The sequence below is a fragment of the Pezoporus wallicus genome, unplaced genomic scaffold (genome assembly GCF_028554395.1).
Source record: "Pezoporus wallicus isolate ANWC-B61680 ecotype Strahan unplaced genomic scaffold, APGP_CSIRO_Pwel_v1 contig_8746, whole genome shotgun sequence".
Taxonomy (NCBI): domain Eukaryota; kingdom Metazoa; phylum Chordata; class Aves; order Psittaciformes; family Psittacidae; genus Pezoporus; species Pezoporus wallicus.
In genome coordinates, this window is record NW_026642307.1 from 900,671 (window position 1) to 925,297 (window position 24,627).

A 24,627-nucleotide genomic window follows, 5' to 3' on the forward strand; every position below is an offset into this window, starting at 1 on the left:
CAAAAAACAGGCAGAAAGACAGCACAAACAACTCCTGCAAAGGGAGTTATCTATGTAAAAATAGTGGTTAACCGTAAAAGCATTCTTCTCCATACAAAGTGCTCATTAACTATCTATATTTGAAACTTCCATGAGTAATGAGCAACCCCATCTCTTATGTTATTTTCTTGGTATCTTCTGTTTATGTTAAACTTCTGTTTATCTGCCCAGCAAAGACCTGAATAACTAACAAAAACTGCCCATAATGATACAGCCAAATATGTGAACAAGTTACTGATGGACAGAATCCGTCCAATTGGAATGACAGTCACCAATCAGAAACAGAACTGCAATCAGCCTGTACTGTGCTTCTATCTGGAAAAAGCACATGGGCAAAATGTCCGTTCCATTATAACCCAGTTCTGGTTTTATGCCAACAACATCCATCTCAGAAAAGACACTCCAGGTATGCAGTTACTTAAGTGGAATCATAAATAGTACAGTCACCGTTTCCACAAGAAGATGCAGGTAAGTGATAAAAAGGTGATGCCCCAGTAAGTTTCTGAAGTTCCCTGGTAATTAAAGTGGCTCTCAACAGACTAGTTCAAAGGCATTATCAGAAGTACTGGTATAAGGTAATACAGATGAACTTCAAAATAGCAGCAATATTGGACACAGGTTTTTTCTGACTGTAGAGTAACAGTGGGGATTTTTTGCTTTGGTTTGGTTTTTCTACTACTGACATACAAAAACATTCTTCAAAAGAGCTACAGGCTCAATGAAATCAGTAGCTAAACTATTAGGAGTATGAGACATGAGAGACGTGGCCCAATTCTAAATTTTTCTTCTCCTCTTACATAAAACTAACACCTGAACACTTGCAAGACTATAAACTCAACCCAATCCAAGAACTTCACAGAAGTCTTTACACTTGTTACATTTTAATAAGCAGTGCAACTGGGGGCGTATGTGGGGGTGTGTGTGCATGTGTGGACAGGCAAATATCTATACAAGTATGTACAATTTCATTGTTCTTGTACTATTTTTGCTGAGTAGTACTGGAATGGCACTTTTTTTGCCTTTTTTTTTTCCTTTTGAAAACATGAACAATGTTGGTTTTTTTTTCAAAGAGCAATATGATCACTTCCAATGTTTTACCAACATTGAGCGTAATTTCACATGAATTTTCACATTTTATATCATTTGCTTGGTTCCCAACATCTCTGGCGCATTCAATGTATTTTCATGACAAAGAGAAGAATTTGATACAACTAGCATTTTTTATCTATTCTCTACATTCAAATCTACCTATGAAAATGCAAATGTGTTAAAAGGTTAGTACATGATAAATCCTACTGCCCAATTAAATGTAGAACCAGCTACTCTTCTTGTTAATGAGTTTACATGCTCAAACTCCTGAATTAGTTTATGCAGGCATAAGAATTGGACAAAAATACTGTAATTATTTATAAACTATGTCTATTTAAGACACAACTTTTAACAGACACCCTGTTTCCATGCTGTACTTACTATGCAGAGAAATGTCCCACACTATGCTGGTCAATGTTCTTGTGGGAGATCTAAAGATCTAAACCCAGAATAGGTATCTGCTGTATTTCATATAAAGTGCATCATCATCAAAAACCAGTTCAGAACATGCAGACTCTTTTTCCTTCCCTTCTGCTTTCAAGAACAATACTCCAACAATAACTGTTACCAGTTTATCTCCTCTGAGAGGATACGTGGTGTTAAGGAATGGATCCCTCCGGAACTTGTACTTTTGGTTTAGTAGATCTATACCAGCCCCTTATACTCTGAACTCAAATACGAGTCCTTTTCTTACAAAGGTTAAGGAAGACAAGAAGCTGTAAGCTCTTTGAAAGCTTAAAGATCAGACAACCAATTATTTTTAGTTACTTATACCGAGGCTGCAGCTAACTAGAAAAACCAAAGCCAAAACCATAAAGTTATTTGCTATAAAGCAAATCCATTTTTATAAGGTAGCCTCCTCAAAGAGGAGGGAAAAATGTAATAACCAACCACAGTCATATTCTGCTTAACAGGCGCAGGACAGATGCAGCAATCACTTTGAAAACAAACTTTTAAGCATAAGATGAATTCCTGCTCATAAGTGAACAGCACAATCCCAAATTTGATACTACGCCATAAAAAGTAAACACTTGTTAGTATGATTTTTCAGCACAGTAACTACAACCATAATGGTAGTAATAGCATTGACACTTAGGGTCCCTTCCTTTCACAAAATGTCCTGGGGAGATTGACTTTAAAGTACAAAGAGAAAAATTCACATTCTGAAAATATTTTTTAATTACAAACCACATTCTAAGGTACTAAGTTCATTATCACGACATGCATTTGTAGTGCACAAGCATGACTGAAATATAAATTTAGCTTTTCTTCCAATGAGCTGAACCCCCAGTTTGCTTTTTGCATTTTTTTCACAGAAAAGCTGTATAGACCCTATAAAATCCTACAATAGAAGTTATCAAGATTGACAAAAAGCAATTATTGAAAACCCTTCAGTTCTCCAAACACTACCTTAAAGTGTCCTTCTCTGTATGTGTTCTACATATTACAGGTGCTAAGAACACAGCAAAAAAAGAAATCAGACAAGCTGTAAATTTCCTGGTAAGTCAACTTGGGAAACATGATTCAATATCACTATTTACTCATTTTTTCAATTTTATTTTTTTTTTTAAGAACAATGGACTTTAAGACATTTCTGTGTTTTCAGCTTAAATGGTGATCTAAAATTCAAGTATTCCAAGACAGAAAAAGTGAAAAAAATCTCTTCCTCCAGAGGATTATTTCCCTTAGTTATACTGTGGTTAATTTTAGAGTTTTACAGTAGGTCAGTTTCCAGCAAAATGAAGTGATGCCCATTATAAGAAGTAATTTATTTACCCTATGGAAACCTTCATCCTTTAGCCAAAGGTAGCTTTGACACTACCAGGAATCTCTCATCACTCACTCAGATCAGTAACCTTGTTGAAAACGCAAAAGAATCATCCTCAGTAACCACAGAACCTTTCAATTCCTGGCCTGAGCTCTCACGAGCTACTTTGAACTTGAGAAAGGTATCAGCAGAGTCACCATATGACTCTTCTTGTTTCTGCATTACACAATAATTACAGTACATTTCTTCATTTTAAGGCATGCAAATCATGTTTATTCTCAGAACCTCAGCATACTAATATTGGCTCTCCTAATAAACAGAAAGCTGAAAATAAATCTTATTTGTCTAACTTCCAACTTGTATGACACATCAGAAGCCTCAAAGTCTTTGCCAAGGTATGACTGTTTTTCACTCTGTATTTATCATGGAACTTCCAAGTACAGAATTATGGCCTTAGAAGACAGAATTACTACTTGCAATTCAGAATCTTTTAGGCATTTCTACTCTTTAAGCTTGTAATTTTACAAGCTCACCATCATCAACAATCCTGACAAAAACTGAAAGTGCTCAAGTTTTAAATCAGATTAATGTATTACTATATGAAACTTACTTCTCTCAAACAGTATAAGATACATAAGGTACTATTTAATATTATTATCTCTCCTTTCAGTTGTGGGATGGGTACTTTTAAAGCTTTCAACCCATTTTCTGAATATTTAAGTGGGGCTGTATTTAAATCTACACCCCAAGAAGCACATGACCGACAGTGTTATCAATGACTGCCTACCAGACAAGAGTTCCACAAGTTTGATGGGATATCAAATGATTTGAATTTGAGACTTTAAATGCTATTCCTCTAGATTTAGACATTTAAAGCAAATGAAATATCAGAGTATTTTTTTCTTTCTCCTCTTGTTTGCCCCACCTAATTTTAGAATTCTTTAGACCCTCTTTTACTTGAACTATCAACATACAACTTACAAACATTCAACTGAAATGAAGGAATGTTTAGTTTTCACAGAATGAAATATCCACTTACAGCATCTTGGTCTTAATCCAACATGCTCCATGTAAATATACTGTCTAAAGCTGTTTATGCATGAACAGCTGATGCAACTGAAAACTGTCAATCAGGAGATGATCTGCATGCATACGTAAATCTATCTAGCTTTTTTTCCAGCCCCAAGGATTGATGGGTTTTAGAGCTGAACAAGCACTCAGAAAGATCTGTCTTATGTGTACTTTGCTGCTACAGGACTCAAAATGAACTACACCAATCTTCCTGTACAACCTAAATTTTATTCTATTTCTGCTGAGCCTGATTTTTCCTGTCAAAATATTAACTATATTTTCAGCAAAACAACATCAGTAAAAGTAAGCTATTTAATCTGCGAATACACTTGGCGCTTTCAGTATTCTGACTGGCGAAAAATGTAAGAACTTCCTAAAAGATCAATTTTAAGAATGACAAGTGACTCTCAAAGATGTTCAAAGTTCCTATTCTCAGTTCTTGAGAAACCTTACAGTAACTAGGTACAAGTCTTCAATATGGCATAATGAACTGGTAGATATTAATTTGTTATATTTTTTTCAGACAGATCCATAACTTTTAAAATAAAATTAATGAATGATTATCTGCTGGCAAGTGGGGGCATTAAAAGGGAATAATAACAAACAAGACAAGACTAAAGGCAGTAAGTTAGCCTCTCTAGAAACAAACCCTTTTTTTTTTTTCCCCCTTTTTTTTTCCATAAAACTTTGGAAACAATATTTCCATTCAGGGAAAACATTTTCCTCATAGACAGTTGCAGAAAAGTTTCAAAAGGCAAAGATTTCAAAACTCTGCAGGTTCTTCAACATTCTACCTAGGCTGGATCGACATAATTGTGGGGATGCAGAGCATGGAATAGAAACAAAAACCAGATTAAGATCATTAAAGATTTTTCCCTTCTAAAAGCCCTTGAAAATAAGATCACCTGTATGCATCGTCTTCTTTCAAGTCTCATATCATCCTGTAGGGGTGTGGGGGACAGGGGGAGTCCAGCAGCAAACAACACTGCAAAATGAAGAAAAAAGTAAATGTAAATACAAAATATTAATATAACTAAAAAAAAAAAACAAACACGTAAACCTTCATTCTACTAAATCTACATAGTGCTTAATTCAACCCTAGCTCTCAGATATAACCACAGAGCTAAACCAAGGTAGTTACAAAAAAAAAAGAAGAAAAATTAAGTTTTCCAACAGTAGAAACAGAGACAAATATTACAAAGACTACCTTCCCCTAACATCTAATGTTAGGGGGGGGGAAAAAAACCCTAACAAAACACCTATGTAAATGTTCAAATTTCAGGGATTAATTTAAATTTCAGCTGCTTACTGAGCTCTTCTGAAAATTAAGATCATCCAAAAAAACCTCTTCTCAAACCTACCAAAGTAAAATTATTGATAGTTACTCATCTTTACAAAGCCCTTCAATATGGGGATTTTTATAGAAACTCAGGACAATATTTATAAAACACATATAAAACACAACTGAACTTCTGTGGGATTTTACCAAATCAACAAACTACAAAACTGTAAGAGCACATAAATCCATAAATGTGCAAGTCCATTTTTATCTCATATCTCACCTGAAACTGAATTAGGTTCACCTTAAACCAAATTAAAATATGTTCAGAAAAAAAACTATAACTTTCTACAAGACAAAGATATCTAAAGACATGAGTTTCTAGGAGGAAATCTCCAACTGGAGTTAAAAAGAGAACAGTAGGATTATGCTGATTAAAAAACAAAACCAAACCAAACTCCACAACACCCATCAACCAACCCCTGGTCAAAGTATTTTTCAAGTATTTGCTTTTCACTTGTTCTCCCAACAAAATTATCACTGGTACTCTTCAACCTACGAAAAGCACTTACAAATTACTGAGAATTTTAGAGAACTTCTGAAAATTACCCAACAGCTCAAATTGTAGAACCTAGATTATTACTATTTAAACACCTCCTGATGTATGTAACTCCAAGAAACTGTGTCTAGACTAAAATGCACTTAGATACTGCAATTTCAGTGGAAAACATTGCAGTTCATTTCTCCATCGTGACCGTTCAAGCACTTACATTCTAAACCCACCCAGCTTTTCTGCCACCACACTGGCTTCTTCCTTGTGCCATGGAAGTGTGACATGCACACACAGAGACACACACACAGCAGAGGTGTGACAAGAACACAAGGAAGAATTACTTTTTTTATACATACAGCACCATTGTAGCAGTTGCATTGTTTTTTTTACGAGCAGGGGAATTACTGCTGTCATGGCTCCAAAAGACAGAGGGGGCAAACAAAAACTGGCCATCACACATCATGAATCAACAGCCTTGTTTTTTTACTGCTGAAGTTCCACAGAGACATAGAATGTCACTGCCACATCCACAGCAGCCATGAACTTGGCAAGGCTGATGAGCATTGCCTAAGGCTACATAAGATCCTACAAACTAGGCATTCTCATGCCTAAATCGCTTCAATTCGGATAAAACATTCATTCTGGTATGTATGCTAAGTACATACATCACAAGACAGTGTCTCGTACTGAGCTTAGTCCCACTAAACCTAGCGGAGGCAGGCACTTAAGTCCAACAACAAGACAAAAGGAAGAGCAAACTCTTGTTCTTCTTTACACTAAATAGTTCCTGGGTTTAAACCCAGATTATGTCCAGCATATATGGGTGTCTTAGGGCTACTGAAAGCTCTCTATGGCCAAGATATTTATGGCATTACCTATTACATTATCTATGGACTATGGACTATCTATAGAAAGCTTTTTCCAGTAGTACGTGCAATGACTGAAGGCATTGCTCTTTTGTCTTTACCACCCTGTAGCTCAAACACAGTAAGGATCACCTCTCTCACCTGCATCAGTACAAAGCCAGCTTCAATCCTAAACCAGCTTAGTTAGAACTATCAAAAAACGTGCTTTGAGCAAAGCAATCTGACTTTCAGCCAAAATAGATTGTAGAGCATTCATACATCATCTTCTGCCAGTTCTACAATGGGAATGGTAAGCTCCAAAAAGCAGCACATTAGCACATCTCCAGCGCTTTACAACAGAATGTTGTATGAAACTGACTGCAATGCTAGCAACATACAGCTCTGTTGCGGGCAACAGACTGCCAACTCTATTCCTCTTTCCATAAGAAGAGGAAATCAGTTGGTAAGAACATGATATCCAATAAACACAGACACTACCAAGCTATAGCTACAGAACCTGAAATCATACAGATGATTTTGTCAAAGCAGGAAAGCAACTTCATACATGGGGAAGTTAGGCTTTTTGCTGATTGGAAATTAATCTAAAATATTTTAAGACCACTTAGAAGACTAGCTCTGAACAAGTAAGTCTCTTTCAGAAAATTCACAAAGTTGTAAGAACAGAGAAACCAAACTGGAAAGGTAACACACAAAGACTTGAACTATTTTAGAATCAGAAGATGACATTAGAGCTACTGACAATAAGGAAGAGCTGCTGATGTAACTGTAAAGACATGGGGAATCAATACATCTGCCCACTTCAGAGCTAACCAGCAAAACATATCCATCACAAACCAGTGCGTTTCTTCAGTCTCCTTACGACTCTCTATCATCACACTTTGAAGAACTGGACAACTAGTGTGGTATTAAGACTGATGTGGAAATGCAGGCGTCCACTGTATTCCAAGAAAATATCCACAACTTAAAACATAACTTTAAAACATCATCAGAGAACAAACACAATGAGTTACTGTGATGGTAACAGTATCACAGACACAATATAAAAGAGTAACATTTTAAACTCTGGGGTTTTGTTGGTTTTGGGTCTTTTTTTTTGAATAGGTGCAACCAAATCACATGTAATAGCTGCAAAGGCAACACATTAAACTCAGTAATTGAGCATCTTCTGTTGTGCCTCTGCACTGCCAAGTTCTTAAAACCAAAAGGCCTTTTACATAACCTGTACAAGGGCTTCCTGGTTTAGATACTAAATTGGTGATAAGAAGAGGCAAGAACAAATCCCACTCATCACACAGTCTGTAAGAGCATTACTACAAGAATCCCTTACTAACAACATTCAGTGGGCTTCAAGAAACCAGTTTGATCTACTTACTGGTATAAAACAGAAGAGAATTGGGAACAAAAGAGCAGAGGGAAGATTGGAGGAGAAGGCATTGAAAAACAAACTATTGAAAGTGGTACAGCAAACGAAAGAATAAAAGCTGAAGTCTTTCATTTAAACAAAGAGAGCAGTTCTTAGAAATCACCTGTGTAAGAAGCTGTGCTAAAACTTTACTTCATACTTTTATTTCCCATTTTAATTACTGCTGCTTTCTACTCTTCATCTTTACTACTCACACAATGCTCCCCTGATCTCCTCAAAACACAGATAATGGGATTACCTATCCAAAGCAACTCCATATTCATGAATAATTTCAAGTGTAGAGTTCAGCTTTACGATAAAATGTTTAGTTAGCTAAGCCAAAGATGCTGAGCATATTTTATTCCAGGTTATACTCCACCATATTATAAACATGGTGAAAAACAAAGCTTTTATGTATGCCTGACTCTTCCTTACACCATAAGCTTAGATTGCATGTTAGCCTCTGAGGACTAAATTTTATTCCATTGTATTTCTTTAGAGCATCCACTCCTTCCTTCAGAACACTCAATACACAATTTATGTCAACAGGTTCACTATAAATCAAAGCTGGTTTCAGAGCAATCATACTTGTAAAAACCTAAAAGTGCAAAAACCTTAAAGTGTAAAAACCATTACTAACATCTCTCTGAAGAAGTTTCACTTCCCTCTATCGTTTCTCTTTTTCGGGGGGTTTGCTTGGATATCAATCAGATAATGAGTTTTTGCAAATGCAGATGATTTTATTACATTATGAGCATAGTACAAAGCCAGTTCCAAACGCAGCAAAATAGTAGAAGTTTTTAAAAAAACTGTATTAGTTCATAAACTTAAGAATGTACCCAAGTCGTATAGTATGCTGCGTATTTTGTTTGTATAACAGATGATAATTTAAAGCACCTAGAGTTAAAAGATTCAATCCAATTCTATCCAATCCAGGTTTGCAAAGTGTTAAAGGTAACCAGCATGAACACCTTTATAGAAAGGCCACATTTTCACTACAATTTTCTGTTCATTTTAAGAATACATGAAGAATTCTTTCCATGACAAATTTAAGTAAGAAGTCTCAGAATATCAGTAATAGCACACCCCAGAACTTGAATTAAAAGAAAAGTCTGCTGGGGAGGGTTTTGCTTTCTACATTTTTCTAATTAAAATGCTTTGTATACACGTTTATTTCCCTTATTCAGTATCTTTGTATTGCAAGATTCAATATGGAACCTTTTGCAAACAAACCACAACAAAGTTCTTGAAGTTTTTCCTCTGTGAAAAGGTTATTTTGTAATTTCTGAAGTCACACTCAGTAAGTACCACAGAAATCTCTTCATATCTCATGATTACACACACTGTTCTCAGAGATGAACACAATTCAGGTCACTGACCTTGGGTAAATGCAGGCAGGCCTGTTGCTAGCAACATGAAATATAAATACTTACTTAGAAGCAAAAATATTTTTTTATTTACTACAAAAATGATTCTATAGCATACAAAATCAAATTGAGATTATTAACATACATACTGGAATATAATGGATCTAGATGTATATGCATCTATACAATATCAATTTCAAAGCTCTTGTCATTCTGCATTTCAACAGCCTACTCTTGAAACTAAGCACAATCAGTTATGTTGTTTGACATAAGACATACATGGTAAAAGATTCACCAAATACACCAGATTTGGTGTGTTATTTAAAATACTGCGTAATAAACTGTGAAGCATAACTAGTGTTACTGGAATTTAAAATAAACACATAAATCTCCCAGGGTTCTAGCGACTGTCAACTTCCAAGACTACTTCCCAGAGAGACCCAACTGAGGAAATTTCAAAATCACTGGTTTCGCTGCACCTAAAACATACAACATCTTTTGTTGCTAGGTTGTGTTCAGATGGACAAATTAACATACATCTGAAAACCAAACACACATGCGCATATTTACTGCTTCTGTTCTATTATGGACCAAGACATTGGCTATCCAAAGTAGTCTGATTATTCCCCCCTCCCCCCCCCTCATTCTCTTGAATTATTTCTTATATATGACATCACAACTACTTCACAAATCCAACATACAAAGCATAACTCTGTACACACTGTCTGGTTCACACACAAAATCACATACATACATAAAATCAAAAGCAGTCATGGTTTCACCATGGACACCCAAAACATCCCTCCCCTTTCATAGTCATCTGCATGTTACTCCACCTGACAGCCACCATACTGATAACTAAAGCAACATTCAAGTCGTTCATGATCAGCATCACATTTAGCATGCTCCCAAAGTAGTCACAGATCCCCATCTTTAGGTTTTAAAATTCATAATTCAGAAGAAAAAATAATGACACCCCTCTTCAGTTTAGTTTGTGCATTCAACAGAACTACAAGCACAGTCACCTTCATATGTCAGTTTACCCTATGCGTAAGAAAGTGAATGTTAATGAAGGGCATTTTTCTACCTAACTGGTTTCCTACTTTAGGTGAAAAGACAGCAACGATCAAAACTGAGTTTATACTAGACTTCACCAATACAGCACTCATTCTAAGAGTTTGTATTGTACTTTTTAATCCCAGTTTCAAATGTATGCTGCTAAACTAGAAGATTATGCTACTTACTAGATCAAAATTTGTGAGATACTTATGAAAAAACTGCATCTAAAACAAAACACACTACCGTAATTTTTCTTGTGTACCGTAAAATTATTTTTGGTGTCCCAAAAAACACTAGTTCCTCTAAAAATATACTGCAAATTACTAGTTTCACTCTTATTTACAACACATGATGAAAGAACCCATCTTTTTAAGTGTGAAAGCATGTACGAGCAGCTTTACCAAAATCACAAAGTTTCTCACCCAATTCAAACCTGACAAAGGCAGAACTACAGGTGCAGTAGAGCAAGAATTTCTTTTCAACAGCAGTACTGCTTAAGCAGCCTGTATCCTTTCCATCACTACCTGCTTGGCTGAGACAGTGCTACTATTACAGGGTCACTCAGCAAACAGCACTGGGGAAATGACCTGGTGGAAAAAATGGAGGAGACACCACTATTTTTCATTCTGTATCACTCATCCAATCCGGTTCACTGTAAATGCACAGTAGCCAGGCAGAAGGAACAAACAGCTGGGACAAATAGGGGCTTCTTAGGCCAGTATTGGTGTAAAAATGCTGAACACTGAAGTGCACTTAATTCTGTCACAGAAGGACCTAACAATAGTGTCATACCAATATTAATTCAATAAGACTTCAGAGGGCAATCTGAACCTCTGAAATTTGTGATTTATAACATACCATTTTTATTAAACCTAACCTTTTTATGAAAAGCAACGTGTAACCTCTAAAAAATGTACTACTTTCCTTGTATATAAAGGAACCAAACAGTGTAAAACTCACACCTGACCCATACAACTAGACAACTTGGGATTTGTTTTTTAAATATTTATTTGTTCAAGTAAACTCCAGAATAAAGGCTCTGGATTTTAGGAAGAATCAAACCGACACAACTAGGGGAAGAGAGGTAGAGAGAAGAAATAATATAAAAGTTCAAATACTTGAGATATTTTAGATAATTTGCATATGCTTCTTTTCTTACTCATTGACTAAAAATATTAATTTTAGAAGCACAAACTTAAAATATGTTTTAGTATACCAACCATATAAGGAATCACAAATTAAAGGGGGGAGTGGTTATTTTTATCACTCACTTAATAGTGTCAAGCAAACCAGACACAGTTACGTTTTAACCAGTTTGGAAAAGCAAACTCATGCCACTGTGTTTATATTCCCCTCCCTCAACCAAAAGATGCAGTGAGATGCTATAAGCAGGAGTTGCCCATCCCCTGCAATATCAGCTAAAATACTCGTACCTGTTGGATGGCACTGAACTCTTAGAACCAAGTACTTGCTTCTGTACTGTTTAGTGGCTTCACTGAGTAAAAATGCAATTACCGGAGGGTCCCATTTACATATTCTAGAAAATAATTTTATCCCAAATTCCCATAAGCATGAAGACAACAGAATTCCAGGAAAAGGAAGGGTATTTATGAAACGCAGACACTTTTTTTTTTTCATTCTTTCTACGTCAGCTTACAAAAACAGATGTGTGTAACAAACTAATTCTTTTTCAAGTTAACACATATCCTACCTACAATTTCTTACAAAGGTGGCATCTGATATTCAGGGGGATTAGTTTTGGTGGTTTGGGTTTCATTTTTTTTTTGGTTTTTATTTGACACAGCCATTTTACTTGATATATTAAACATGAACAAAACAGTAGCATATGAGTAAAGTCATATTTCAAAGCAGAATATCCATAAGGGCTGTAAACTAGTTTATCCAGGGCAATCTGCTCTCACAGTTGTGAAATGCTTTTCAGAGCTGAGATTTTTCTATAGAGGTCCTCAAAAAGATCGATCATTTCATTTACAAAAACTGTTTCTGTTAGTTGTGGTTGGGAAAAGACTTCAGATATGCAAAGCAAAACATATGCCACTATATGTTTGCATTCATCTGTTTACAACTTTAGACCTAAAAAAGTCTCAAGACCATATAACTTTCCTACTTCTCCCTATTTTTCAGACATGAAGCAAGCAACCAAACACAGAATTAAAGGAAAGCCTAGAATTTCCACAAAACCTGCACGAACATCACTCAATTTAAAGATATTTACTACAATCTTGATACTACTACAGCTTACTATTCCTTCCAATTTAGTGGTCATTAACTACTACTTCCAGTATTTGCTGTACCCTTTATTTACAGAACAGACTACTTGTCAGAGACCTGGCAAGAGAAGGTACTCACTACTACTTCCACTTTCTAATCCTAGAGTTCAGACAGCACTTGTAGTGCTCTGTGAACATGCAATGCCTACTGAAATGCTTTTACCTCTCAAAAACTGCAAGAGCTCAAACATATAGATACATATAGATAGATACACACACACATGCACACTACATACGTATGGGAGGTAAAGGCAGTTCTTTGCAAATGCAGACTATTTTAACTGCAATGACTTTACACTGATGAAGGCAACAGTTTCTGTCCAAAAGCTTGCTAAAAGGTATATACATATATTGAAAAAAAAAAAAAGTGGTATTTTCACAGCTACCACGGTTTCAAACAAAATATTATAACATTCAAGAGACTTCAGCTTTCTAAGTGACCCATCCTTAAGAAATCCAGATGTTACTGCATTTTGACATCATGACTGTTTCCTTAAGTGCTTGCTTTTTCTTTTCCCCTTTTAATTCTGCCCTGATGCACACAAAATTCCATATCATGCTGCAATGTACAGGTAACAGTAACCAGGAATTAATAAATTAACAGGCTATCATCATGTTTCAGTAAATACTACTGTAACAGAACTGACCAAAACCAGAGAGAATGTAAAATCTTACTCAGAACACAACAAACTCCATGACAAAAATACTTTATATACTTATATAGATCCCTCGGAAATAATCTGTAGAGCTGCTATCAGATGTCTACATGAAATAAGACTACGTTTCCCTTTCAACTGCCCTGGCACAGTAGTATCTTTAATCTTGAAGGCTTCCAAAATATTTTAATACATGGAGATATGCACATCTATAGCCTTTCAAAAAAAAAAAACAAAACAACCAACCATACACAACTGTAAACTGCTGGATAGCTCTGTAAATAGATGATGCTTACTTATAAGACTCCACCTAAGTGGCTTCTTTCAGCTATACACTGCTTTGCATACCTTTTTAAATACTTTTTAATATTTTCAAGCACAACATGGACTAACTGTTCAGCTGATTCCCATATGACAGCTCCCATTCACAAATGCAATCACAGAATGGTTTGAGCTGGAAGGAACCTTAAAGCTCACATAGTTCCAATCCCCCTACCATGGGCAGGGACACCTTCCACTATACCAGTTTGCTCAATGCCCCGTCCAGCCTGGCCTTGAACATTGCTAGGGACAGAGCATTCACAAGTTCCTGAAGCAACCTGTGCCAGTGTCTCACCGCCCTCACAGTAAAGAATATCTTCCTTATATCTGATCTAAACCTTTGTCTTTCATTATTCAGGATATTTAGTCTGGATAGGCATACACACAGCCAGGTACTCTCCAGTCATATGTTAACCATATGCCTAGGTCTTAAACCAGCCTTCACCCCATAAATCTCCATACCTTCTGCTAAAGCAGGTATAACTCTGATACAAAAAGTGATACTGCAGAAGCACTGCTGATATCCTTTCCACTTTAACGCAATAAATCAGATTTAACTGCCCAAGCTTCAGCTTAGGCTGAAAAACTGGAACTTGTCTACTTCACCTTGTGTCCAAAGAAACTAAATGAACGTGTTTAGCTCTCAAACATCAGAATTCTCCTTAATGCATCTGTCAGACTTCACCCACTTAGATAGGGTTTTCTGAGGACACTTGTTCAGAGATGATTTTGAGCAACTGCACTTAAAAGGTAACATAAAAGAAATAAATTTCTTCAGTTGAAAATACGTACCTTCATCATCCTAGAAATCCTGCAGAACTCAACGTAAACCTTCTCTAAAAAAATAATAACAATCTCTAGCCCTTAGCTGGCTGAATCGTAAGTCAGCCACAACATCATTCTGATGTTAAACTCACCAGCCACCAGGAAAAAGTACTAAAATTATTATACCTTGAGTGCAATCATTTAAGAAACATGCCATGAAGGACAGCCTCAGCTCAAAGCTTTCTCCTTTTTTTTTATTCTGTCAGGGAAATAGGCAAAACACTGTTTTCTTATCATCAAGTGCTGATTTTTTTTATGCAGGACAAGTTCACAGGCTTCACATTCATACTAAAATAGTCAAACTCAGTACTTCAGAAACAGGGTACACATTGCCTCTCAAGAAAGGCAAGGGGAAGGGACTAATTTAGCATGCTGACAGCAGCACCTAAGACAGTTTTGGCTCAAACAACTATTCCTAAAAGTAACTCTAAACACACTCTTCGAAGTGGAAAGAGATGCTCTTTCTCTATTTGCACAACTCAAAAGTCCCAGTGTGCTATTTCTTTTTCTGCATATCCCAAGCATAGTACTAAAATGAAATATACATGGAATAGCCACACAAGTGTAGTAAATGGGGACAAAACCCACAATTTAAGCTTGTTTCCAGAACTCAGATTTGTCTTTTATCTATCAATGTTAAAACACACTAAAAGGGAATTTAAGAATTACGGCTAGGATTTCAGGATATTGACAAAATAACTGGGACCCTAAGCTGGGCAAGAGGAGTTAGAAGTTGTTTAAAGAGGAGGAGTCCCTTATTTCCAAAACTACACATACCACAGCTGCTCTTCCAGCTCTTTTTAACTTGGAAACCAAAAACGAAGGTCCAGCTTTTGTCAGACATGTCAGTACAGAAACACTGTTTAAAAATCTTGTTCAACATGCTTTCAAACAGCAGTTCATATGAAGTTCAACAGCTCTGAAAATTGACAGTGGTCAAGTTCAGGCTCCATGACAACCAGATGCATTCAAAATAGACCGTGAACTGATTTATTTCATTAAACTGAGTTATTTCATTAAAATAAGAATACTCAGGCTGCAACTCCCCAAAAGCCATAGCTGACTTAGATTTGGCTGCTCTTTTCTCACCTACAGCCCTCTTTACCTTCAACCACTGAATGCAGACCAATCTCTTGCACCACATCTGGCATCTGCTCAGTCCTGCTGAGTCAGTTCTGCAATTTAGCATAATGTAAAATATTCACCTTTTTTGATCAGTTTTCTGCTGACTCTGCACACCTCCAGAGCCCAAGTCCAACTTTCAGCTTCAAAACCTACACAGTAAATAAGAACCTAATTGTTTTTTTTAGCACTTGCATACAGCTGACACATTTATATTCTGCATAACACTACTTGATCACAGAAAAACTGTATTTGCATTTTTGTGTAGTCTTTGATATTCCGGACCTTTGAAACTCACAGTTCCTAGGTTAGGGCCAGAAGTCCAAATACTTACTGATAACTGGAAGTAAGGTAGCCATGCTCTCAGACTGTGCTGGGGCAATAAACAGAGCATTCTGCTCATAGACGGAGAAAATCATTGTATTAAGCACTATGGGACACAACAAAATAGTGATCCTTGCCTAAAAAGCCCACTATCTAAACAGACTGTGTTTGTCCACAGAAAGACAAAACCAGACAGCTCACAAACTTCAGCTATCTATAATAAGGCTTGCTGTACAGGCTAAGAATACAGTATAAGAGAAGTAAAGAGCAAGATAGCCAAAGTATTTCTGACAGTTCTTGCTAAACTGACACAGAGCACCTTGAAGACCACAGCTAACATCTGGTTTAATATCAACAGTAATAGACCCTACCTCTACTTCAAGAACACAAGTGAAATGTTTACAGGCTTTTCTATATATAGTGTCTGTCATAACAGTCTACATAAATAAATTTGAAGAAATAAATTTAATCAGGCCCGCCAACTACAAACTTCTCTGATGTTAGGAAGCAAAATGAACAAAAAAAAGACTCCACCACAGTAAAATCCAGCATCCTTACAATTCAGTTCTCAATGTTCCAGCCCAGTTATACATAGAGAGACTTTCACAATACGCTTTAAGTCCTAATTGAAGCTCAGGTTGACTACTACATACACTCAAATACATTTCAGTAAGTGTTGCAAAGTATTTGTACTTCAACATACGAATTAACAAACATGAAGACACAATTTCTCAGATTAAGTCCTTCAGAAAATTAATTTAATTTCATTATTAAAAAATTGGTTAAAGCCCCTTAAATAACTGGAGAATGAGTAGAATATAGTCCCACTGATACAATTTGTTCTCTGTTCCATCTCTACTCCTTTACACTTTTTCCACATATCATTCCTACCTTGGTGGGTGTGCTGTATTGCCATAATTCATATCATATTCTTCCACTGAGAAAATAAACCATTATCCAGGAGCCTGGAAAATGTGTAAGCATTGATTAAATCCCAGCAAGTTTCTTCTTCCTCTTCCCTGAAGGTAAGCACACTCATCACTGAATTGGAGAGTCATGCTTCCTTTTCTCCCCCTGTCCCATGGTTCTTTGGTTCTTTTTTGTATGATAGTACACACATTACATGGGACTCGAGGACAATTGCCAAAACACCTGAGAAGCCAGGGATCTAGTTATTCTCATTGGAACTGAACATGTGGTTTCAGATTCTTGCCATCTAAGGAGCACACTAAACTGTCAAGAAAGGCAGCAGTCCCCTTCCGTCCTTCCCAACTCTCAGGTCCACAGCTGTGCCCCCTTCCTTGGAAACTTTAGTGTTCCCACTGAATATACAGTAAACTCCATGACCTAATTAAAAACTATTCACATCTTCATCAGGTTCATCTCCTGCCAGTTTAGGGAACTGACCTGGCTCGGCAAATGGAAGAAAAACTTAAAGCTGGATCAAAAAGTTTAACAGGCCTTTTTGTGCAAAAAGATGCTGGCTCAGTTTATGCCACACAACATAACTTCCAACCAAGTATACTCCTTCACAAGCTGATCACACTCCAGGTTACTACTAATAAGAAAAGAGCAAGTCACAGACAAAGCTCATCTTCCTGGCGCTTTTCCATCTCATGATGAAACAGTTTAGGTAGCTAAATTAGCAGCAAAGTTTTTTTTTACCTTTACTTACATAGTTAGTTGGTTTTGCTTAGCTTCTTAAGATGGCCCAACATGGAAAAGTAAAGCAAAAATGCCAACAAAGAGAATTTGCAAGTATGCTTTATCAAGGGAGAATGTAGACAGACACAGCCTCTTGTGATCCAATGCAGGCTGCTGTCAAACAGCCATGTCATATTCCCCTGCACTGTCCAGGCACCAGAGTAGGCAGGGGTTGCAATGATGAAGGCTACAAGTCCATCTGCAGCCCCACCTTAATCCCTCTTGGTCTTGCAAACCTCTGAAGCCGGAAACTACTGTAATTTTTGTATCATGCTCATGAGGTAGTCTCGAATGCATGTAACATCACAAGGCACTCTAAAACTATGGTAAAGTCTTCAAAGTAGATCAACAACAACAAAAAATGCACAAATGGGTTTTCCTCTTCTTCAATACAGTAAATACATGAATAAAGAGAGATTCCACATTTTCCTCACATCATTCACTCCGGAACTACAGCCCTAACAGTTCTCAGAATGTAGATTACTGTCAGCTCCAAAAACATTTAACAAAATATAAATCATCCCAACATAGTATTTTTTAATTTAACATAATTCAACATGGGCTTAAGTTCCACCTGTAGTTCGTTTACCACGGCCTTATCCCCAGTTAAGGAAACACTGACCTAGAAAACTCTGAAGAATGAGATAAATTAACAAACTTAAGTAAATATTCATATAATCTAGTGATGAAGTCAAAATACCTTCTTTTACAGATTTAAAAATCTGAGGTCTTGTTTTCCTATTTTGTTTGCCTCCATCCCTACTGTTAAGCATAATATTAAAGCAAATCCTGGTATATACCAAGATACTACCACAGAGGTAGTAGGCTGCAAAATTTTGCTGAGTTTTAAATGGTATTATAATCCATTAAGAAGAATTCAAAACCCTGCTTAAGTCAGGTACACGTGTGGATGCATGCACACACAGGTAGACGAGCCAGTACAGACAGTGGGTATACATCAACCAATGAAAGCTTTACTGGGGTACATTCATTACCACACTGAATAGAGTTTTCATCATTCATGGCAGCTCTGTACCCTTACAAACTACTGCTACAGGTAGCTCATTTGAGACTCTCTAATACTTGTTCTAAAAGGAAACAAAAAACCCACACCACTAAACCCAGAATGTACTTGTTATATTCTAATATGAGCTTCTACAAAAGTTTTTTGGAATTTCATCCAGTAATTCCTCATCAAGCCTTCATCAATGTATGGAATATCCCACAAAAGCATTCACAGATGAAGAAACCATGACACACTTTCATGAAGTGGAATAGATTGTCCATTACCATGAACCCTGTATTACCTCTTGGCTTATCAACACAGAAGACGACGACTTTCTGGTGTGGAAAAAATTTTATGAATCTAATAAGAGGTTGCAGATACCCTGCCACATGGTAACTCAATCTGAGTTTGATAGCTAAGAGTTCAATTCACACTCACGTTTATAACAAGTTACCTTTTGTCAGCTTATCCTCAGGAACTGACCACATACATAACCCACCTACACATACACACCTCTTTAGCCCACTACAAATGTGACTTTGCTTTCCCTCACACAAAATAAATAGAAAGTTAAGGCTAAGGATGAAGTAGCACATGATTGCTAAGCCAATCTAATAATTTGCTGCTACCAAAGGAGTGGAAAAAAAAGGAGAGGTATTGGAGAAGGTTCTGTTCTGCCCACATTCATCCTCTTCGCAGTCTTCACTGCTCTAGCTAATTGATCCCAAAGAAAACCAACTTTTTTCAGGTTTGCTTACTGGTTTTCTCATACACACAGATGATGATAAATTATCTGAATAAATAGGCAAATAGGCTTTTGGTTTTTTTTTTTTTTTTGTACGTTCTAAAGGTTTAAATGTTGCAAAGAACTTGGGTCTTTTTTTTTTTTTAAACTGTATTATATTATGGCACTGAATGTGTAGTTCAGGCTTAGTCTGTCAACTTGGGATAATGTTGATTTGAATACCTTTTTGAGTACAATCACTATGGAGATGTATGGAATTCATTTCTGAACATTCTCTGACGGCAGTCATAAGAAGAAAGTCTAAAAGAAATCTCTCATCAAGATAAAAGCCCTGGAAAATTCTCTCTCACAGCGAGCCCTTCAGATTAATTTTGACTACCTAGACTTTTAGGATGCCAAACAGAAAAAAAAAGACGCTTTGGGACAATGTATATAAACTTCATCAATTCCAGCAATGAAATACTGGGTATAAACTGATCCATCTAATGCTCTCCAAGTTATCTGTCTTTTGTTCAGGAAGCAGACACTGCTCTAAAACTTTGACAAAATTATCTATTTCAGTAATTCTAGGACATGACAAGATTATGCAACTTTCTGATTATTTAACAGTACCTCTGCCAGCATCAGAAGTTGTTAGGGTTCTGACCAAGAGAGTCTGGTTTCCTGTAGCATTTTTTTTTCCTAATAAATATTCCTAAAATAATTTTAAGAAGAGGTAGCAGGAAGGAAATGAGGACAAATTAAAAACAAATAAAAAATAAATAAATAAAAAGGCTTTTAAATCCTGACCTTACAGAGCTCCAAACAGTACTCAAGATCACATCTGAGGTATCCAGGAAATAATAAAGCAAAAAAATCTTTCTTGTCCCACTGAAGTCCTTGCAAACTACCGAGAATAGCTCACTAGATGGAAAGATTCCAAAACAAAGCCACTTTTCCAGCAGATCTTCTTCTTTAATTTTCTACTAATGTTACTGAACTGGTGCATTTCATGTAATGATGTGCTGTGCTTTTTAACAAAGCTTGCTAGAAAAAAACATAGCTTTCTATACAGACCTGCTGTTTCCTAATTTGTGAAAGAGCTCAACAAGAAGGTCATCAGCATGATCTGACAGACTCTTGAGGATGAAGCCAGCACAGGTATCCTTAGGAAAAATGCAGTTTTTTCAGATGCATCTGAAATATTATAGCAACATATGAAATCACAGGGGCATAGCAAAAGGGATAAGAAAAGGAAGATTCAAAGCTCATGCCAGGTGCAACAAATGGACCAACTGCAGCCTAACAAGACTCATCTCTATAGTCCTTCATGTGACCCGTGTCCAGTGCACAGCAAAAAGAAAACTCTGATCATGACAATGTAGTCATCAAGACAGTCACAACAGAGAACTCCCTCAAATCATTAACACCATATACTATCCTGAAATATTCTTTTCCAACTTAAGTTAAAGCCACATTTAATGCCTTCAAAACTGGAACTGCCCTCTTCCCCCTATCGCACCCCCCTTTTTTTGATAAAAATATAAACCACCACCTTTGGAAATAAGCCAGAACTCCACACTGCTAATTTGAGACTTCACTTGAACTGAACAGAAAGGAGACTTAATAGCTTCAGAGCTAAGAGAAAGAGATCTCTATGGAGTTCAGTAGTGCTACACTGAAGCTATCTGAGGAAACATGGATCCTCACACAGATTTGCAGCCAAGGCCTGATCTTTTTTGCTCGGAGAGATTTTTATTCAAAATATTTCAAGTTAGCTTCATACTGGATTTACAGGAATTAAAGGCATACTTCATTGTATGATTTTGTGTTTAGCAAAGAGCAAGAGACATGCTAACCTATACAGATATCTGCCACAGACAGTGCTTGAAAACACTGAGCAGTCTTCCTCTCTTTCATGAAGGGGTCAAGGAGATGGATGGCATCCTGAAGGGCAACAAAGACAGACAAAGTGGGAAGTTCTGAAATGCCAAATAGTCAACTCAAAGCAAGTTAGGGAAAAAGAGAAACAAGACTTTATGAAAAATACAATGGGTTGCTGAAGAAGGGTATGGGAAGGGGGGAAAAACCGGCACTAAACATCAAAGTAGTTGCACCACTATTCGACTAAGGAACCTCTACTACTCCTAGATACTGAGTAATGCTGTGTTGTTTGTCACAAGACAAAGGTCTTTAGCCATGAAAAAAACCAAGCATTATGAACAAAGTTAACTGCAGAGTAGACTGGAGTGGCACTCAAAGCAGAAGGGAAGATGGATGGGACTTTAAAAACAAAACCAATTAAAACAAAACATAACAAGAGAAGCCATAAGCCACTGAAGAGATACAGCATTTATGACTAATACTCTTATTTACTCTTATTTACTAACCAAGAAGGAACCAACAGAACATTTTCAAAGACAAGTATTGTAAGTGTTTGCCCTATTAGCGTGTACATCCTGATAGCAGGCTGCCTGATAACCTCACCTAGAGCAGGGGGCCTAATGAAACAAAAATCTTCAAACTCAGAGAGTGACACATTTACGAGCACTCCCATATAAGAATGCAAAAGTAAGAATGCGAATAAGAATGCATGGAGAAACGATGCCCTGAGAGGCACTTACGGTGCTCCCGCCTTCAGTTCACCCAAGAGAAGCAAAGGAGGTAGACAGAAAAATTCCCTTACTTTCCCCATACACACACTTTATAGAGTAAATGTATTGTCCAATCGTCCATGTTTTTTTTGAAGTAATTTCAGATTATTAAAATATGGACATTAATATATGGATGGATTCAGATATTAAGGAATCAACATTCCTGTCTACTTTTCCACCTAACAGGTAAATAGTTATCAATAAAATTTAAGTAACTTTAATAAAAACATTAGATACATGAAAGTGAAACAACAGAATAATCCCAGCAGCACTGGTCACTTATTTAAGAGAACAAGCAAGCATGGAATTTCCAGAAGAGATGCTTGTTTCTTTGGTTTTTAACATAACCGGTCCAGCTGGTAGTTATGTTAAAACCAGGCTATCAAGAGAAATGTTTTTTCATATGTCTCCTTCGTATAGCAGGAACAAGAAAACTAAAGCATCTTCACTCTGCAATTTTGCTTCTGGTATCAATAAGGTATGTTCACATCTTATAAAGACAGCTGAAAAATACCTTTTATTAGAGCACTAACTTTAGAAACTTCAATTCAACTTTCACTTTGTCCAAACAGGGACAATACATATTTTGTGTGCACATATATATCTTCAGACAATACAAAATTCAAGTAAAAAAATCAGAAGTGTGTGAAATTGAGGAGGTATCTGTATTTTGTATTGTCTTGTGGTAATGTTTGCGGCAAGGAACAAACAGAAAATTAAAACTTTAGTGTTTCTTAAGAGGTTTTAATCTTTAAAATTTTGGGGGTTTTCTCCCTCAAAAGCACTGTTCTTACAGGGGAGGGAAAGAAAGTAAGAACAAGTGAGAAAGAACAAGCAGGAGAAAACACTAAGCAAACAAGAGACAGAGACTGCGCAAGTAACAAAAAGAGAGGTGCTTGAGAGACCAAGCACTAGAAAGGATGAGAGAGAAAAGGGCATGAACAAAAGTTCAAAAATTGTAAAAAAGAGCCAAGTGAAAGCGAGGAAGAACTAGAAGAAGAGCACAAGTGAAAAGAATGCAAGAAAACACATGCATCAGGAGTAAGGCGGAAAATTATAAAGCAGGACAGCTACAAAGCGAGCAGGAGAGTTGGAAGAGAGAACTTACCAAATAAGACTGGTAGCACATGTTAAAGAGTGCATGTAAGCAGGACAGCATCAGAGTGGGAATATTAGAGAAGGAATGTGCACGGAAGTTTGAAATAGCAAGCAAAAGTCAGAGAAGCAGACAAGGAGGGGGGCAGGGACAGACAGACAGATTGGTGAGTGATTTACTACAGGAGGGCTGGCAAAAATTCCTCAAAATGATGTTCTCCATTAAGTAACAGTGCTATCAGAGCCAGTTAACCAACCCCTGCCTCTTCTAGGAGGAACCCTAGTTCCTGTCCACCCACACAACTCATTCCATTATCTTGTCAAATGTCTGAGCAGCAGCACAGTGTACCAGGTCTGGGAACCAATCTGACTGAAAAGTAACCTGATTCTCCACCCCCACACACATCCAAATGTTATATATATAAAATTATATATTTCAGCCAACTCAGTTTCCAAGTCTGATTCATTGGTTGGTCTTACAAACAGCTGTGCCAACACAATGCAGGTGGGAACAAGTAGCCAGAATCTGGAGAGGAGAGCTGCTTAAGTGGTGACTGCCTTCAAGGAATTCATTGTTGCACACTTCGCCTTAGAATGACTCTCTCAACAATTTCCCTCTAAGTGCTTCAGTGGCTCTACATCTTGCAGTATTAACTTCATGTCAGTTTACTAATACTTAAACTGTAAACCAAACACGTACAACATCATCAGATTAAATCTTGTGCATATCACACACCCCTCACAGATGAGGTAAAAAAGAGTTGTTGCTTTTCATCTTTTTGCTTCTTTTTTTAATCAATTATTTCAAATTTGGCATAGGTACAGTTTTGGGGAGAGCAAGGTAATTTTCACTACACTCAGAGAAACATACATAGTCTTCGCTGGGTAGAAGGAGAAAATGGTTTAGAGTAGAAGGAAAAGGGGGTAGAAAATCTATGTTGCTTATGTTTTTCTGCCTGTATACTGTTCTTTGCTGTGTTGCCCTTCACCATTCTCAGCACTGAAATTCTGTATAAGCCTATGGTCTTATCATAAATTAGAAGATGGAATTATCTTCTAGTGAAAAAGAGATAATGAAGTCGTCTCAAAGAAGATGATGATAATGAAGACTTATCATAGAGATAATGAAGTCTTCTCAAATTTTCCCCAAGAAGGTATAGTAGTAGCAGAAGACCAATAATTTCAATCTTTACTCATCAGCTTTTGTTAGTTTGTATCCCTTCACTACCACTACTACCAAGCAATGTCTCAAGACTCAGTAACAAATTTGGTCAGCTGAAACTAGAACAGAAATTATTATTGTGGAAGACAGTATTTCAGACATTTAGCAAATTTTCCTTCATGAAAGCCAACCATACCCAAGCATGCAAAAGTGTGGTTTACACACTTGGTGTATACTTACACAGTTGACC

General features: G+C 36.8%; 1 protein-coding gene across 2 annotated transcripts in view; it reads right to left on the minus strand.

Moving 5' to 3' along the window:
* DYRK1A (dual specificity tyrosine phosphorylation regulated kinase 1A) overlaps window positions 1-24,627 on the minus strand; it is an 84,581-nt gene that overhangs the window by 49,092 nt on the left and 10,862 nt on the right. For both annotated transcript variants that reach the window (XM_057428724.1, XM_057428723.1), the window contains exon 2: window positions 4,873-4,952. In XM_057428724.1, the coding sequence (XP_057284707.1) occupies window positions 4,873-4,882 (10 nt within the window). In that variant the 5' untranslated portion in view covers window positions 4,883-4,952. The remainder of the gene's footprint in view (window positions 1-4,872; window positions 4,953-24,627) is intronic.